Source organism: Larimichthys crocea, chromosome II (assembly GCF_000972845.2).
Source record: "Larimichthys crocea isolate SSNF chromosome II, L_crocea_2.0, whole genome shotgun sequence".
Taxonomy (NCBI): domain Eukaryota; kingdom Metazoa; phylum Chordata; class Actinopteri; family Sciaenidae; genus Larimichthys; species Larimichthys crocea.
In genome coordinates this window covers 210,995-231,119 of record NC_040012.1, presented here as the reverse complement: position 1 = coordinate 231,119, position 20,125 = coordinate 210,995, and the positions used below count along the sequence as shown (strand labels likewise).

At 39.6% G+C, this 20,125-nt stretch overlaps 1 protein-coding gene across 4 annotated transcripts; it reads left to right on the top strand.

Annotated features, from left to right (window-relative positions):
- Positions 1-10,502: 10,502 nt before the first annotated feature.
- Positions 10,503-17,610, top strand: LOC109139344 (uncharacterized). 4 transcript variants are annotated; one of them, XR_003463755.1, is made up of 7 exons: positions 10,528-11,257; positions 13,214-13,288; positions 14,751-14,954; positions 15,099-16,163; positions 16,415-16,583; positions 16,832-16,998; positions 17,407-17,610. XR_003463755.1 is itself a non-coding variant. In XM_027288048.1 (7 exons), exons 3-7 carry the CDS (start codon positions 14,756-14,758, stop codon positions 17,437-17,439), a joined length of 1,575 nt encoding a protein of 524 aa, XP_027143849.1. In that variant the 5' UTR covers positions 10,534-11,257; positions 13,214-13,288; positions 14,751-14,755; the 3' UTR covers positions 17,440-17,610. The 4 variants fall into 4 exon arrangements, 2 of the variants coding, with proteins under 2 accessions (XP_027143849.1, XP_019118302.2); XM_027288048.1 differs by having other exon boundaries at positions 10,534-11,257; positions 16,890-16,998; XM_019262757.2 differs by having other exon boundaries at positions 10,539-11,257; positions 16,867-16,998.
- Positions 17,611-20,125: the final 2,515 nt, after the last annotated feature.

Sequence of the window (20,125 nt, the reverse complement as noted above, 5' to 3'; positions counted from 1 at the left end):
GTGCAGGATGAGTCATCAACAACTTTTTATGGTTTATCATGAAATGACAAACTCTAAAATACCATGAAGAATACCTGAAAATACTGAAAACATGAACTAAAAGAGATTTTGGCATTGTTGGTCCAGATACTGGAGGACAGAGGACAGATGGGACACTTCAAGTTTACCAAAAATTGTACTCAAGTACAAGTCCCATCAAGTTTGACTTCACAAATCCAGTCATTAATCAACAAATAACTTATAAGTCAAAGTCAAACTACTGGCTTTGTCCATGTACAGTTCAAAATAGTGTGTGGACATCTTGGTAGATGCTAGGTCCATCATATTGTATGCTGTGAAGATCTGATAATATGCACTCTGCATCTTCAGTGATGGCAGTGTGGCAGAAGCAGCCATGTAAGCACAGAAATAAACTACAGTAGTTTTCCTTTGTCTCGTATTATTAATCTTGAACAATGACAACAAACAACATATTTCAGTGTTCCAAATATGACATGTTGGACAAGCAGCCGGTCTGATAAGGATAGAATATGAACATGTGCTGGTGAAGAGGTGTGTGCAGAATGTTTCTATAAATCTTTAATAAAATGGAATCATCAACATCAGAAGGACGCAGATTAAATGACGATGAAAGTAAACGATGTTGAGAAACCTTTTCACTGTATTGTTCACAGAGAAAATTTGCTGTGTTGTTGTTCGCTGATGTTGACAGCCACTCATTATTAAATCAAGTGTTCAATTGCTGCAGTGCAAAATGCTCTCTTTCTGCAAACTCAATCCCAAGAACTCATCAAACAAAATGACATTTTATTGTGGATATTTTGTAGTCACTGATGTTTAATAGATCATGTAAAATTGCTCCTTCTTTCACTTTCATGAGCCTGTTCTTCTTTGTTAGGCTTAGAGTCAAAATCCCTCCATGAACTGGCGGACTCCTTCATCTCCTCCATGCAAGCACATGTCACATGCATTACAAATTAAAAGCTAGTTTCTTAGACAAACTTAATGGCCCTTCTCCACCTTTCATTCTCATTCCTAGTTTTTGTGCTACCTGGATTTTATGTTGTCTTCAAGATTTTACAGAAACTCAAACGATCCTGACGTCGCCCCAACAGGGATTTTTTTTTAGGAAAGCTGCTTATTAACCGTGACAATGACTGCAGACATAGGAGAGAACAAGCAAACGAATGGAGGGATGGACTTTTTTGTCAGATCGTGTTACACATCAGACTGTGTGCATTTATTTTAAGAATAAACATGATTGGCATGGATATGTTTAGAAGGTGGAGAGATTGAAGTGTGCACTTTCCACAAAAAGGATGAGTGACATCTCTCCTTCAGGGTGACAGCACTATGAAAATGTGACAGCCTCCCTCTCAGTGCTCGTTTTACTTTCATCCTGATATTATGGTGTCAGACACTTTAATGGATGGAATGTTCCACAGACATGATAGTCACCACATTCTTTTCCCTTTGTCATTCCAAGTCCAGCATTGCAGTTGCTGTGTGATGACAGCAGTGACACACCATATGTCAGGATAATGTTGACATTTTATTAAAACCAGATTAATGAAAATATGTTTTGTTCCATCATGTATGTAGGACGACAGAAGGAGGAGAGCTCTGGATAAATAATGCTTTGATTCAAGGACAGACATCGAGCTCTGTGATTTCTGAACCGAGTCGCACTGATGCAGCATGTCAGTGTCAGATGGACATTAACCTAGATTCTGCTGATATCAGTCTGAAATATTAGAACAGCTTTGATGAGGACAGTGTGCTCTGTGGAAACATGGAGGACAGTCTTGTTTTCGAGAGTTTACCAGCTGAGGTGGACAGAAACAGTTGAGGCTCGAAACCGCCCGCATGTTGCTAGAACCAAAAACAGAATGCATGTCCACTTTCACTCACTGTCCATGTCAATCCATTTCAAATATCAAATGATGATGTTAAATGTTTTTCATTACAGAGTTTGTTTGGTTAACTAGTGTTTTCATCCTCCTGGTTTCTGACAGTATCGATATGTTAGTTTAAAAACAGATTCAAAGTCAGAAGTGAGTTCCGGTGGGGTTTGAAACATGGACGGGATGGCTGCCATTACATTAGCTCCGCTGAGCACAGTGCAGACGGAACCCATCAGTGCCAGGTGGAATTTGGCCTTTAAACACATCACATAAAAAAAGAATAAGACTTTGACAAACAATATGTTTATTATCAAGAAAACAAAGAACCAAACCAATGATGTGTTAGCACTGCTGAGTCTCTGAGTCTCACCCAAAGTATGAACAACCATCATGGTGAATTAAAGGGATCCACCTAATAATTTATTATTATTATTATTATTATTATTATTATTATTACATTTTATCATTAAATTCACAGAATTCAAGCAGCCATTTCCTTTCAAAAAATAAAAGAACCACTGTCTTTCAAAAATCCATTTCAGGCCATCTCTAACATTGTGTCTGTCATTGAGACGTCTCGTCTGACTGCTGTTGACAGCCATCGACCAGACATTTATAAAGTGGTGGAAAGAGACGCTAACTGTCAGTGCACATCCACATCAACATCTATCCTCCATGTTGTTGTTGACTGGGCTCACATCGGGACAACAGTACCTGAACAGAGATAGACGAGGAAGACCAAAAAACTTTCCTTGAGTACAAGTCACCAAAATAAGAGTCAAACACTGAAAAGAGCAGTGAGGAACTAAATAAGTTTTTTAAGAATTTTTGAAGTCAGACCCCTCTGTGACCTCACTTTGTACCTCTACATCAGCCTACACATCACAAAGATGCTCACAGTAAGCTGAAATATTTACATCATGACAGAAAGCAGGTCTGAATATAATATTGAACATGTTACCATCAACACACAACACACAACCCTCACTGCTCTCTGTCAGTTCAGTGTGATGTGAGTTTGAAAACCGACTCTGTTAACCAACAGTGAATAAAAAGTGAAGCCAAAGACGGTTTGTCTCATCTGAATCTCCTGCTGTAGCTTCAGTTATTATTCTGCTGAGTCATGTGGAAGTGTGGCTGCGGTATAACGAAGTACCAGCAGGCCTGAGCAGACAGCAGACCCTTTACAGGATGTGCATGGATGCATGTTTTTCATGACATCATTGACAACAAAGGTGGAGAATGGATTCTCAGTATTTTGTTGAGTTAAACACTGATACAACAGTTAGTTAGGAAACTCTCATGCAAGTAAAAAACAGTTATACAGATTATTAGATGACCACAGTATTTTGTGTTAGGGCAGATCTGAAAACTCATTTCTGATTGCAAAAACTGAAGGTGAAAACAAACTGTCTATCATCCTGAACCATACTGTCCTCCGGTCCCTGTATTATTGAATCTTAAGAAATGACGACACGGTTTTAAAAATGGAAGTGAAGGCACGAGAGTTGGGTGTCAGAAAGTGTCTGAGATTGAACAGGAGTAAAACTCCTGAGCTGTCGACAGTTTAAGAGGAAGTCTACATGCTTTGAGTTGATGCCATAGAGAGGAGAAAAGAGTGAAACAAGAGCAACACCTGGAAGAGAGGGAAAAGCATTACCGATCTGGCACTGACATGAAGACACTGAAGGGGAAATGCTGCAGCTGGGAAGTCTGGTGATTCTGCAGGATTCAGGGATGTGCAGACCACCTTTGAAGGGTTAATATAGTCTCTAGGCTCATCAGCTGAGGCTGGAAAAAAGCTTTTTTTTATTACTTTGATAATTACCTTTGTGACTTCACATCACACCAAATCCTAAATCCAAGAGGACCAAACTGACCCGAACAACATCATCAAAGTGTAATAAAGTGCAAGTTAGCATCTTTGTAAGAATCAGCCCAACATCAATACACTCAGCTCTGTGCTGTGGCTCCACTGTAAGGAGATGTGCTGTCAAGCTGCCATTGTCATCCATGTTGTGTGAGCCTTCCCTGATGAAATCGCTTCTGTCCAAATCTTTTTTTTCCCTTTTTCCTCAACTGTCAAAAACAACAGACACAGAGCAGCATCTAAAAAGCTTTTAGCGTTCTTGTTACCTGCAAATCACCAACCATAAAACTATGGACAGACTGGTTACACCCAGTCAGCTCTAAACATACTTGAAACAAATGTGTACACAGACAGCTGTGCAGCAGAAGTTTTATTTTGAAAGAGTTACATGCATTTGAAAATGCCCTTGGCAGTTCTAGTGTTAAGCCTTAACATAATCTGAACAGGTGAGTTGTATAAAAAAAAAAATCACCCTCAGTACAGTTGTCATGAACGAGGAAAATTAGAGACCAAAACTGTTTTTTTTAATACCAGGCTGTAAACATTCATTCAATCACTTCTGCTGTGAAGTTTAACATTGGGACTTATGTAGACTGACTCACTTCTGTAGGCAGCCTCAAGTGGACGTTTGATGAACTGCAGTTTTTGGCACTTCATTTTCGGAGCCACAAGGTTGCTGCTCTTTGGTTTTAGTCAGCTTGTTGTCGTTTTATGTGTCGGTGTCCAGCTCAAGGTTTGGTCTTTGTGTTTTTTGGAGCTTTGTTTTTCTGGACCTCGCCTTTTTGGTTTGTCTTATTAAATGCATGAGCTCTACCTCCTGCAATGTCAGGATTTGGGCCTTTTAATCGTGACCGTACCTTAGCTTGGTTGCATAGACGTGACTTCATAAACTTTTACTTTATTCAAAGAAAGTTGATGGAACCTTGAAACTGTATTCAATATGACTAGAAGCAAATGTCTCTAGCCTACTTGTACCATATTAGTTTTCTTGAATGAATGAGCATCTTCTGTGCATCATGAGCCTCAACATCTTCCAACACACTTTTTTGTCGTGTGCCATCACAGTAGAACGTTCTTTTTGTCTGTCCTTGTGCTGCTGGAACATGTACACATTTGCTTCTGGCTCTGACTTCTTTACAATCCAAGTGTTTTGGATGAGCTTCTACATTAGCTATCATTCATTCAGTATGCAGTACCCTCACAAGTCTGTAAAACTTCTGCATGACTTCACTGCTGTGGCCCTGGCCCTTACTTATGTCTCAACACAAAGCTTTCCATACAGCTGTGCAGCCTCTGCAGGTTCGTTTTCCCCCCATCATCAGTGCATCGGGTAACTTCACCTTGGCTGAAAACAAAAGCTGGTATTCTGCTGTCGTAGTCATATACAACCCTGGCCTCAACACTGTTTTATGGAAAAGAGACAGAGGAAAGGTTTTCCATAGCATAATTGCTGAATCAACAGTATATCCCCTCTGTCTCTCTCTCCTTCTAAAGGGCATCCCTCCTGGGTACGACTAGAACTGGGAAATAAACCTTCTAATGTCATCTCCACTTCTTTTCCAACTGAGACATCAGCTTGCTGGAGTTGTAGTTGCTCCCCCTTACCAGTTTTAATATTCAGATGCAAGCAAAGCATCAGGGCCAAGTCTTCAACTAATCCATATTGACATAATGTTAGCCAGTTCAATGTTCATTTTTATAACTGTTCATATAACTGTTCTGTTGGTCAATTGATTGGTCTAGTTTTCATGTATTAATCTTGCAGTATATAAGCAGTGCGTGTGGTCAACCAGTCATTTTTCCTTAACACTTCCCTTGACCTCGAGTTCAAGGAAAGATGTGCAGTAGAATTCATAAGGAAGACATCCACAGTGTTCTGAGAATCCAACTAGACTTACACTAGGCTATGTGATTATGTGACAGTCGATGTTGATGTGGTTGATGTTGATGTTCAGAATCTGGTCAACAAAAACACACCTTTACAGCTAGCTACAGCTTTCTAGTAGTTCTTCTAGTTTTCTATTGCTACTTTTGAGTTTACTGTTCCCTTTTGTGGTTTGACTGGTTGTAAAGCATGTAGCAAAACATTATTACCCAATTCTGTGTTTCACCTCGTTAGTCAACTTCACACCAACTCAGTACCACCAATTTTACACTTATTTTTGGATATATGGTAAACAGAATTCCTGGCAGAGTTTCTTCCTGTCCAAGGCATCAACCCTTTCTTGGTGTATGTGACAAACTGCTACATTGTTCAGGTGTTTCTGCTTCATGCGGTTGCGAAGCCAGGTCTTTAACCTCCTCAGTGCGCTGAAACTCCTCTCAGCTTCAGCAGACGATGTTGGAACAACCAACCACACAGTGCTGGGACTCCATCTTGTTTGGAAAAAGTGAACCATCACAGTTGCAGGCATGCAGTAGATTATGTCAAAACAGCTCTGCAATAGAAGAGAACAGAGGGGAGATTCCAACAAATCTTTGTGTCAGCCTCATGAGGACCTCCACATGATCAAAAAGACCTCTAACTTCAGGCTAGTGGTGTGATACTGCATATTTTGGTATTGATCCGATACCAAGTAAATACGGACCAGTATCACCGACAGCTATACAGATACTGATATTTTTCAATAAATGGTGGATGCGTCATTGAATTGCTAAATCTCAATTAATTTTCATGACTGTAAGTGTTTTTTGTGATGTTTCCTTTTTTATTATTTGTAGCTTCATATTTTCTTTTGGATGGTTTTTTATATGTTTATATAAATTTGTAGTGTTTCCACTTCAGTGGTCCCTCGTTTATCGTGGGGGATACGTTCTAAAAATAACCCACAATAGACGAAATCCGCAAAGTAATCAGCCTTAATTTTTACAATTATTATACATGTTTTAAGGTCGTAAAACCACACACTTTTATACACTTTTCTCAGACAGGCATTAACATTTTCTCACATTTCTCTCTTATTTAAACACTCTCAAAGTTCAAACTTTTGCAGATTTAACAAAAATAAGTACAATACTGTATTAGTAAATGAAATTGTATTTCACAGTTCTTCTGACGGTGCCTCTTGGTGCAGGTGTTTTTTTCCGAGTGCAGAACATACAGCGCATTTTGTAAAGTACTCCCTTAGCTAATAAAGACGCCGTACACAATGTGCGTTCATACTGTACAGTAAGCTGTAAAAAAAGCATGCAAAATTACACAAAAATCTGCTAAACAGCGAGACCGCGAAAGGTGAACCACGTTATAGTGAGGGACAACTGTATACTTGACTAGCTTTTTACAATCCCACATTTTGTGTTGTCTCGCTTTCGGCTTGATAATACAGCCACACGGCGCTCCTCTTCCTCTCTGCCATTCTTCTGTTGTATTTTTTCTAGAAAATAGGCACGCACTGCGTGTGCTGATGAACCTGAGCCGCCAACTTGCTTGTTTGTTTGCTTTGCGTGTCAAAGTCACGTCACGTGACGACTTAACATCTAAACACAAGAGGGGAGAGGGGGAGCAAAGAGTGCCTGCTTTGCATTGACACAGGAGCGACGAGTCTGGTGGTGTCAGAAGTCTAACATACTACGGTAAAAATTTAATATGGCGGCGATCACGAGGGAAGATTCAAGTGGCAGCTCCATACACAAACGTCGACTAGGTAAGAAGTGTTTGTAATGAAGAGCAAATTTGGAAAAAAAGTGTAAAAATAAGAATGCTAAATGTCGCTAAACATGAAGTACACATACGTGTACTCATGGACTGACGCTCCTCAAAACAGCTAATATGCACACATGTAAAATGAGGAAAAAAAAGGTATCTCTGATGCAGCTCAAAAGCTGTAAATTGTCTAAATGTAATAAATAACCATTAAATCACTAAATACATACATACATATGTAGATTAGTTGGGTTGAAAATGTTAGTCAAATGTAATATGCTAGTAAACTAAACAAGCTTACAACTAACTCTGGTGCAGCTAAAAGCTTTACATTGTACCATTAAAATAATTTACAAATAAATAATGCAGAACTACATGAATGACATTTGTTTGTATTTGGTTTTGTCATGTTTTTATTTCCAGAGCGTTTTTCTGTGCAAAAAGCTTTGGAGCTACTTTGGTTAATTGATGGAGACAACTCAGATTTGGACTTGTCTGACAACGATGATCCCATCCTGGATGAAAATTACCAACCATCACCACAGGAGCAAAGCAGCAGTGAGGATGAGGACCCCATTCCTTAGCCAGCTGGGCACAGCAGAGGACTTAAACGTCTCCGTGGTGCAGATAATGGTTAGCCAAGACCCAGTAGATATTGTTTACTTTATGTATATAGGGCATCAGGGCTATTTTTCTGCTTATTTACAACACTTGTTGACAGGTTCATTGACAGGGACAAAGAGTACAGGTACAGGTACAGGTTCATCCCACACTCCCAGACCTCGATGTCAAAATGAAACAATTGACACTGATAGCTGAGAAGATGACTCTGAGGAGTCAACACCAGCACCAAGCCAAACCAAAAAAAAGAAAAAGGGAGAGTCCAAACAAGGTAATTATTATTATTTTGGCATGCCTTGAGGGTAATTCTTTTTCTACTTATTGCAATAAATACAAGTACAAGACGTGGAATAGCTGGAAGGCTACTCTATTGACACCAAACCTCGCAGAGTATCAGCATCAGGATGAAACTGATCTAGACAGACATGGCTGGACCCCACTAGACTATTTTAAACAGTACGTAGATAGAGATCTGATGAAAATTATTTCAGAATGCTCTAATGTTATGTCACTATCTGAGAGTGGGGACCCACTCAACATGTCAGTCAATGAGGTTTACCACTTTTTTGGTGCCTGTATTTTGATGTCCTGCATCCGATACCCAACCATTAGGATCTACTGGTCCAAAGCTTTGAGAATCACTGCCATCACTGATGATGATGATACCTTTCACGGTGGCCTGTCCGTTCAGACAATATCTGCCAATAAAGCCAAATCCGGTTGGCATAAAGAACTTTGTTTGTGTTACAGCAGATGGCATTGTGTTTGTCACTGTCTCGCAACCAAGCATTGTCCTTGAGTACAACATCAAGATGAGTAGAGTTGACTTGATGGATAGAATGATCAGTTACTATCGCATGAGCACCCGTACTAAGAAGTGAACAATGCGGATGGTAATGCACTTCACAGATCTGGCTTTAGCCAACAGACTACTTTACCGCAAAAACCATGCAATATGTGCTGGACCAAGGACAAGACCCATCTAGTTCCTTCAGTTCCGTATGGAAGTGGCAAAGATCCTCTTGGCCCAGCATCACGGTGCAGATGCAGACCTATCGAAACAATCAGAGGAAGAAGAAGATTCAAATCAAGGGGTAAAACGTCATGTGACAGAGTTGCCCCATATCTCAGTCCACAGGAGGGCTAATGCCCACATCAGAGATGATTGGCCTGCTATGCGCTGCAGACAATCAGGCAATGCAATGTTTCCATGTTGTTTTTACTCACCAATATTCAAAATATGTTCAAAAATGTGTGTGTATGTGTTATTAATATAAAAAAAAACTCCTGTGTTCAAGGTGGAAATAAAGAGTTTTTCACACAATTACACAAAGGCGACTTAATTGTATTTTATGGAAATTCGGAACAAAAATCCACATATGTGGACATAATTTTTCTCTAAAAGTACATCATATTAAAAAAATATGCTTAGTTTTTATTTTAATTAGGTTCCAATAAGCCCAAATAGCAAAGAGGAATAAAAAAATGCATGTAAAAAAAAAACAGCTTGGGCCTTACGAGGTATAGATGCATGGTGTTTAAATTTTGAAAGCTCTGATACAGATTATCATCACCGTACACTGTAAGAAATGTTCGTCAAATTTACAGTAAAAAACTGTTAAATACCAACAGTAAAAGACTGTAAAATTGAAACCAGTATATCAGTTGTGGAAATGTATAATAATGTTTGAATTAAAATAGATGTGTGTTAAATGGATCTGGGTAAGTATAAGGTCACACAGAGTATATTGCTTTTGAGTGTTGTGTAACTAGTATAAGTGTTTTGCAGGAGTTGCAGGTTCAAGGCCTACACACAGAGAGAGAGACCGACAATAAGCAGAGAAATAGGAGACTCCCCTTGGTTAGAACTGAAAGCAGACACAGAACATCTTACTATTGTGGATTATATTATCTGAAGTGCCTAATAATCATTTGAGATATTAAACTGTGTGATTATGTTGAACTATTGCTTTTAAGAATGTTGTATAACCAGCAGAGTGTTTTTGCAGATTACAGTTTGTGTCTGAGTGCAATCCCACGCCTGAGGTATGTGTGTGAGCACAACGAAACTGTTACAAGGCATCTGAATCTAGGCACAGAGTGTACCCAAGGACACGATGGTCCAAGAAAAGAGCACACACACACACCGGGCACGGCTGAACTCAGCAGACTACCCTGTATGAAGATAATAACAAATATGTAACCGTTGTGTGATTAATAAAACTAGCTGGAGGCTGAGAGAGCGCAGAACTCAGCAGGGCGTGATGGTGAACAGACTGCGGAGTCTGTCAAAGCTGTGTTCTCCCTCTTGCAACGGTGAAACTGGAGTACTGTCTTTGTCTTCTTTAAACTCAATATCTCTCGCTCTACATCAGGTCTACAGAATTCGGGGTGGTTTGAATCACCACAACACAGTGGGTAGTAGATACATAGGATTACCCTAAATTAACAAACGGTTCGGAACTTTAATTTATACTGTAACAATATGTAAAAAACACATAATTTTACTGTGGAAAATATAATACTTTGGTAAAATTAACGGGGAAATACTATAATGTCACAAATATGTAATCACACTAAAATTAACACTTTAATGCTGTTTAAATTACAGATTTTACTGATGTGTACTTTAAAATTTATGGTATAAAACTGTTTACAATTCAGCAAGAACACACCCTAATTTATACGGAAATAAGATGGTAAAAATATTGTAAAAAATGTTTAAAAAAAAGCCTATGGAGAGTAAAACATCAGTTTACCACCCTAAGTCAAGAAACGATACATAACTTAAATTTTTGCTGTCATAATACGTTTTTACTGTGGAAATATACATTTTGGTCAAATGACCATTCATTTGACCAAAATGTATATTTTCACCGTAATGTCAAACCGTAATGTCAGATTTTGCAGATGTGTACTTTTGAGTAGGTGAGTTCAGCATTATAATCCTCAAAACGGGCCTGCTGTGACTGCAGAGTATGTGGAGAATATTGTGTGCACATGGTGTGCACTCTGCTCTCAGTTGACTGGTGGGGGCAGAGAGGGGAGGGGGGCTGTGAGGCCCGCCAACCTGTGACGGAGATAGAGACGTGCGCGCGCGCACACACACAGGAGAAAGAGACACGCGCAACGTAACGGTCACGCAATTCAAACTGCGCGGCGGTCTGCACGGCGATGCAGTTTGGCTTTTTCTTCTGGCACAACGCGACTAAAGAGCACATAAGTAAAATTATCTTAACCTTCGTCTGGTCTTAGCTTTCTGTTACCATCTCCGATGTTAACGGGTCGGTTTTGACCCCTGTTTTTAATCATCTCTAAAATACACTAAATGCAATCATCTATCATCCAATTTGTTTCTCATCTCTTGGTTACATTGTTAGGCTTCCTTATTCGTGAAAATATTGGTTTTAATATTTTTGGTGTGGGCCTCTGGGCCTTTTTTTGTCAGTATAGCCCTCGATTTCAATTTTAAAAACTGGTCAAATGAGCCTCAAGAGAATCATATAAATAAATAAAATGTTGTTGTGTTACCTGGCTATTACTGAGGGGTATTAGAACACATCTCTTAAATAAATTTGTTTCATTTATTTTTTCATTTTAATATTATGTAGCCTACATACTTCCATCCATCACTGTAAGTCTGTCTATGTTTGGTAATGTTTAGGTGATATTGTTTGATGTACTTTCTGTGGCAGTTTAGCACAAGCTAAAATGGTTGTCTGTCGGTTTTGCAACCGAACTTTTGCTAGCTTTAAAGGTTATGTACTACACTGTCGAATTCACAGAAATGAACCCCGTTGTGTTTTTAAATGTGAATACGCCGCGTGCACGCAGACATTTTGTACTTATTCAGCGTTTAGGGGTCATTTCTATCGCCACCACAATTTTCCCGCTCTTGCCGTTTGTCATAAGTCACCCATTGTTTCAAATTTTGCTTGCGCTATTGCACTGTGTGCGCGCCAATTTCAGACCGTCAAGGAACTTTTGTCCCACTTGAAAGAACATTTTGTGGAAGGGAGACCTGTGGCATGTCCAGTAACAGGCTGCAAAAGTACTTTTACACTAAAGTCATCCTTTACTGCGCACATGTCCAGGAAACATAAGGAGTGTTCAGCTAGTGACATAAGTGAAATCTATAAGGAGGTTTCACCGCAGTCCTCCTCTGATACTGTGTTTAATGACACCTCCCAGAATGTAGCCACTGATGATGGAACAAATGGTTTGACTCAGAATTTCAATGAGACTTTTCTTAGAAACATGTGCATGTTCTACCTTAAATTGCAAGGCCAGCTCCTCCTTCCATCTTCAACCATACAAATAATTGTTGAAGAAATGCAGAATTTGCATGAAATGGGACAGGAATACACGATAAGTAAACTGCATACACTTTTGAGAGGGGAACTGAGTCTGACAGATGATGCCATTGATAAAGTTGCAGCCTGTGTTAGGGATTCTGACCTCTTCTCCAACTCTCACCAGGGCCCACTGAGGTCAATATATTCAAGGGCACAGGTATTCAAAAGCATGTTCCGGCACATAGAACCTACAAAGATTACATTAGGAAGCGATGAAAATTTGATGCAGAGGTTTGCTTATTACATTCCAGTGAAGCAGACATTGGCCAACTTATTAGAATCTGAATTATGGAAAACTACAATTTCACAACAGTCTTGTCACTCCAATACAGATGTGCTTTGTGATATAGAAGATGGTAAAATCTGCAAGTCAAACAAGTTCTTCAAAGAAAATCCAGGGTCTTTGAAGCTTATTCTGTACCAGGATGCATTTGAAATCGTAAATCCTCTTGGCTCAGCAAAGAAAAAACACAAACTTGTAGCAGTCTACTGTTCTGTTGCTAACTTACCTGTTCATGTGAGGTCCAACACTGATCACATGTCCCTGGTCTTACTATGTGGTGAGAATGATTTTAAACACTTTGGACCTAGTAAGATCTTTTCAGAGCTGTTAGGTGATTTAAAAGATCTGGAAGAAAATGGGATTACTGTTGGTGGTGAAACGGTCAAAGGGGCTTTGTATTGTGTTGCTGGTGACAATTTGGGATCACACAGCATTGGTGGGTTTACAGAAAATTTCAGCCAATCTCAGTATTTCTGCAGATACTGTGAAATAACTCGCCATGATTTTCATGATGATCCTATTGTTTGTGGTCCACAGCGGAACCCGGATAACTACAAGGCAGCTCTTGCACGCCTACAAGAAGAAGGCATTCGGGACGTGAAAGGAATTAAGGTAAATTCCGTTTTCAATGACTTGGAATCCTTTCATGTATGTCAACCGGGTCTTCCACCTTGCTTGGGCCATGACTTGTTTGAGGGCATCGTATCCTATGATGTTGCACTGTTCTTGAAGTATTTAATTAAAACAAAGAAATGGTTTACATACTCAGTTTTGAATCGGCGAATCAAACAATTAAAATACAAAGGATCTGATGCACTCACAAAGCCATGCAGTGTCAACCCTGATGCAGGCAAACTCTCTGGTCAGGCGGTGCAAAATTGGAATTTTTTGAGGTTGTTGCCTGTGCTGATTGGTGATAAAGTGCAAGATCCAGATGATGATGTGTGGCAGTTAACACTACATCTTAAAGATGTTGTGGATTTGGTTTGTGCTCAAAACATTTCCATGGCACAGGTAGCTTATCTTGAGATCACAATCCAAGAGTATTTGGATTCAAGAAAGGACTTGTTTCCTAAGAGTAAACTGAAGCCTAAACATCATTACTTACGGCACTATCCTGCACTTATTCTAAAATTTGGCCCACTTATCAGATTATGGACAATGCGATTTGAAAGCAAGCATGCCTATTTCAAAAGGTGCGCAAGGCATTTGAAAAACTTTAAAAACATATGTCTCACTTTGTCTGAAAGACACCAAATGTTTCAGGCATATTTATCAGCTGGATTAGGATGCAGTGAGGTGTTACAGGTGAAAAACTGTTGTTCTTTTGTCCCCAGCCTTTACAGTGATGCCATTAAGTGTGCTGTTGCTAGTTTTGGATTTTCAGAAAATGACACATGTGTCTCCACAGACATCCAGTATAAGGGCACATCATACAAAAAGGGAGATTTCCTCATTGCAAAAAATGATGAGTCCATTGAGTTTGGAGAGCTTGTTATCATTTTAATCCAACATAATGCAACTGTTTATTTTGTGTTGGACATGCATTCATCTGCGTATCACAATGAATATCACCTGTACTCTGTGACAAAACTGACTGCACAGTTGCTTTGCCTTCACATCAGTAATTTGGTAGATTTTTATCCCTTAAAGCCGTACATCATCAACGGGCACCGTGTTATTCCATTAAAGCACAGTGTATTGTCACAATGAAGTTCCTCACACACTGTACTGTAAATAGAATGTCCATCTACAGCTTGCTATCAGACACAATGTGCCAACAAAGTAAGGCCTGACTTGTTATAGGTATCCCACTTTATAGTTTATAGGTGAACATGTATATAGTTAATATGCTTGGTAGAAATCTGAACTTATGAGAGGTCCAGACATTCAGAAATCTTTAACCCTGACAAATCTATTTGACATTTTAATGCCTGCTTGTCCAAATGGGGTTTGTGTGCTTATATAATGGTTGGAAACATACAATCATCAAACATTAATTGTAATTGAAAAGTTGTCCACTGCATTGGCTTGGGGAACCCCTCTGATTTTACTTGTTCTTCTTTGATTACAGAAAATATGGATTTGACAAAAACGTTTCTAAGAACATCTATTGATCAAGTCTTGTCTGACCTCCCTGAGATGTCAAAACAAATGCTTGAAGAGACCTTACAGTCCCTGGGTGTGGAGACATCTGAAGACTTTCGGTTCATAAAGGAGGAGGATTTGCTCTCAGCACTGAGGCCAATTCAAGCCGTTGCAGCTTGGAAGCTGACATGTAAGTCAGTAAATGCAGTTATAGGATTCAACCTGTTCTTATAGTTGAAACATACCATACATAGAAGTATAGAAATTAGTGACCTGATATGTGATGTAATGAAACATTTGTTGTGTGTTTGTGTCTGTCTGTGGTTGCAAGCAGTCCAGATTTCTGAAACCAGCAGCTCATCTGTTTATGCCTCACCACAACCATCCACCTCATCTGCTTCACCCATGCAATCACCCAACAGTTCCTCCTCCAACAGCCCAAGCAATGACTGGCTGGATAAGTTCGTCATCCCGTGTGAAAAGTTCCCTGAGAAACTAATGCAGTGTCTCTCTAGAGGGACACGTCCAAGTCCTCGGCTGAGAAGAGAAATGGTCCGGATCTTGGTCCGTGAATTGAATCCAGAAAAGACACGCATCGGAAAAAGGCACTGTGTGGAAGTTGCCAAGAAAATGGTGGCAAAATACCCACAATCCCTGCAAGACGTTATAGAAGGAGACATCATTGGCAGTGGTTATCACTCCCTGGCCAAGCAACTACAGAACCGGATTGAAAATGTAAAGCGAGACATGACACCAAAAATCATAAAAAGACGTCATCTCACAGCAGACTCAGACACTGATGAAATACCCCCAGAAAAAAGGGCAGCTGTCCAAGACACCTATGGGTGCATAAATTGGCATGTGAAATTTCTTCCCCTAGAAGAGACACCTGAGACGCAGCGGGAGAAAAAAGAAAAGCTGAAGGTGATGTCTCAACAACCTGATGCAAATCCCCTGGAAGTCAAAGATCTGATGAAAGCTACTTACTACACACAGAGGAAACAAGTGAACCTGGGGGAACATGTGAAGCAACTTTTTAATGAGTGGCCATTTTGGTTTGAAGAACTTGGCATGGCAGTTCATTTCAAACAGTTGACAGGAGTTGATCTGATAGACACTTTTTCACGGAATGTGGATCTGAAAGGGAAACGCCTTCTGAACTACCTAAACATAGTGTGTCCGACCAAGAGCAAAAGGTTCCTACAGGCCCTAACAAAGCTGAAAATGGTGAGGGGAGAGGCAATTGGTTGCTCTGAAGATCTCAAAGAGATGATCCTCCTTCTACTGTCTTATTTTGATGACCAAGAAACTGCGATGTTCTGCTATGTGGAGGAAACCTGCCTAGGACAGGAAGTAGACGTGGACCAACTCCAGTTGACCCCCACAATTGTTGTGTGTGGTAAGTTTTTCTTTTCTTGGTATTCTTTCATTGGGGATGCCTGGGAAAAGTGAATTAAAATCAAAATCAAAAATTGAATTAAAGAAATCTGTTAGAGAAACAGACAAAATATCTTCAAGCTTCAAAAAGATATCCAACTGCCTACAACTTACCTCTTTTGACTAAGATTGTCTGGGTAAACAAGAATGTTAACATGTTTATTTATTTATTTTTTTTATTTAGGCTAAACTGTTATGTTGCTCTCGTTTTAGGGCGGTCCTGCTTTTCCTCGAAGAGGTACATGTTGAGTGTGGACAAACAGATAGTGAACGACAATATCCCCTCCTTCATGACTGCAGTCTGCCTGATGTTCGGGAGCTATTATTGCTTCAACATTCACTATCCAGCAGAGCTTGCGTCAATCCTGGAGTTTCTACAGAGGTATGTTAATTTGGCTTGCAACACACTAACCCTTTTTTGCCTAATGCCTGGTGTAATTTTTGCATAAAGAAGGTGAAATCTCCCACTACTTGGGGTACGTGCAACGCTGTAAAAAAAAAAGATAAATTACTGCAAAATTATCGGTTCCTCTGATTTTACTACTTAAGTGTAGTAAGAAACACTTTTATTTAATTTTACAAACAACTAACATTTCCAAAAAATGAGAAATGGTCATGACTCTTCAACAGATTTCCGCATGTCTGTCGTGCCCTTCCCCTTTAAGGTGCTTCTTCTCCATTAATCCAGAGAAGGGGACAAAGGTGGTGAAGACCTCCTCCCGGCTACCGGTCAACCCTCGTGTCCTCACGCTAATTCAAGACCTGGCAGATCACGAATGGTGCAATGCCTGAACATGGTAGGTTAGACAACTGAGTTTGAAAAGTGTCCTACATAAGAAGTACAACACAATGTTTACAGGATAGACGGGCTGAACACATGTATGCAATCCGCACAGGCAATTTGAACTACCCCATGGGTATAGACACCACATTTTGAATGGCTAAAGCCCTGTCATTATTTGATTGCCAACTGGTTGATCAGTAAGGCATATGCAATATGTGACATAATTGCTACATTAAAATGCATTTGTACCTAAAATTAGATAAATTAAATTTGATTCTGTTATTTTTTATCATGTAGCCTAAAACTACTTGAGAATCTAGAGGGACTACCCACACTTTATTTTATTTTTTTAATTTTAGGTCTGTATGGCTTCAGGTTTGTATACCATTGTAAATATTTTGTTTTGATGTCCACCATTCAGGAAAATGAACCACACCTTGGCCCCTCTGGATAGACTTGAAGCAAGAGCTAAGACACACGGCACACCACGTCCGCCTCTCTATCTCTCTCTCTCTCTCTCCCTCTCTCTCTCTCTCAAGTGTTTTATGTACTCTCTCTCAGACATCTAAACACATTTGGCAGTTCTTCAAAACATGTTTGATTAATCAATGTGAACTGCTCAGTTAACCAATGTTCCTGTTGTTACATTTGCCAATTCTGTGGCAGTCTTGTGATTACCAAAAGTTTCTTATGTATCTTTATTGTTTTTTACAAAGCCACCCACACATGCATGTTGCCTGTTTAATTTTGTTGCTGTGAACATGACTGATCCACAAAACATATTTGACTGATGTTGTTTTCCTTTTAATATATATATTTTTTCCTTTAATATGTTTCTGTGGCAGCCTTATGGTTATGATTTTTCATTGTTTATTACAATAAAGTCTGTTTTTGAGATTTTATAATGAATTGTTTATTCTTTTTAGTAAAATTAGATGGATTTTCATATGCAATAAAAATGTTATTTTAACGGAAAAAAACTGGCAGCTGGGGTCACCAGAACAATTCTGTAAAATAAACTGCAAAAAAGTAATTCCTTTAACTACGCAACATGTACATTATACTGTTGAAACCAGCATAGAACACACAGAAGTTCTGTCATATATGCTGGTTTTAACTGTAAAATATACATGTTAAAGTAAAATCAATTACAGTTTTGTTGTATATTTTACACGGGACTCACACCGAACGCGGAACGGAAGCGGAACGGTACTTTGCCCGGTGTCAACTCACACCGGACGCGGATCAGCCACGGAACGGCAGCGGAGCGAGCCGGCCGTATTCACGCGAGATCACGAGATCACGCGAGAATCCTGGACATACCCGAGACCGCCACCGCGATAAACATGTATAAAAAAACAACAACAACAAACAGCAGACTTTGCTTCTCGACGTGGAGGAGATATAAAAAGCATTGTTGTGTCATAATGTGTGTGTTGTTCCACTTCAACAATTAGTCTGTCGTTGAACCCTTTGATCGATCTTTGATCACTTGGTGCACCGGTCATGACGTAACTTGATGTGAAGTTGTAAAAAGCTACATGAACTGAGTATTGGTGTTTTTATTTTGAAAGGGGGCGGAAGTTTATTACGTTGATTCAAGGCCCGGTTTCCTGTCTGGTGGCAGTGCTCTGTTGAAATTGTACAGGTTCAGCCGCGCTCGCGGAAGAAATAGAAATCTTGCGGAAAGCTCGCGCCGTGGCGCGGAGAGCCGCTTCTAGGACCGCTTCTGATCCGCGCCCGGTGTGAGTGCTCTCATTGACTAGACTGGATTCTATTTGCTACGGTGCGGTCCCGTTCCGCTTCCGTTCCGCGTCCGGTGTGAGTTGGCCTTTACAGAAAAGGCAGGTAAAGTAAACGAAAAAATCTGTAAAATATACAGCGAAATAGTAATGGCTTTTACACCACAACTTGTATATTTACAGTTAAAAGTAGCAACTATAACATTAGTCCAGTGTTTTATATGCTGGATTTTACTGTAAAATGTACAAGCTGTACTGTAAAAGCCATTACCATTTTGCTGTATATTTTACAAATTTTTTCTGGTGACTCCAGCTGCCAGTTTTTTTCCGTAAAAACAACAGGATTTTTTTTTACAGTGTAACATTTGTCACAATGCTTAATCTCATGACTAACATATGTTTATTCTTTGAACCTCACCTGTGAGCCTCCAGCCTCTTCTCCTCCATCTTCTCCTGCCACTTAGCAAAGCAAAGACCCTCCAGAAAGTTGAGATTACCCCCCCACCCCAAGACCCCAGAGACCTTTGATTGGCTAGAATATCCAGCCTAGTAACATTTGTCCATTCGTTGACTGCGATTTTAGTCTGGCGAACATCTATTTTTCGATGGGTCTTTTACGCGTGATGTAGAACAACAAGGAAGTGTCAGGCAGACACAAACCGCATATCTCCGTCTTCCTTTCAGAGATATTCACAGATATGTAAAACTTTTAGGCGGATCCACCCAATCCATCCCCAGACGGTTAAATAGCTACAGAAGCATGGGAACCTCTCTGGACTACAGAATGAAGGAAATCAAATAAAGTTTTTACATTTTCCCCAAAAAACAGAAGAGATTTTTTTTTTCATTCAGTCAGTCATTTTCATTTTCACAAACACCACCTCATTAAAAGTTCAGTGTAGATTTTGCTCAACGTGTCGAGTAATATCTGTTACTCTATTTTATGAACACAAATGGCAAATAGTTGGTGGACATGGCTGGTCTGTCCTACTGTCTGTGTCACATGACCAATGTAAGCGTAACTTGATTGGCTTAATGAATCGAGACAGGGATTGACTGCTTCTGCCTGGTTACCTGAGTCTGGTTCTTTTTACACTGAATTTTTTGAGGTGCTGAATTTTTTGACATCATTTTGTATGTCAAATTTTGAAAAACTGAATATTTTGAGACATTATTTTAACATAAAAAAAAAATCTGAGGCAAAAAAAACACTGTTTTTTAAAAGTCTGATTTTGATGCAGAAAAAATTCAGTATGAGAAATTCATACAGTATTTAAGCTCAGCTGGCACAGAAATACTTCCATACTCCAGCCTCTCCTGCTCTCCCTCCTCCTGTATCTCCTTCTGCATCTTTACTATCCGTCACCTGACAAAAATATATTAATGCATGACATTATT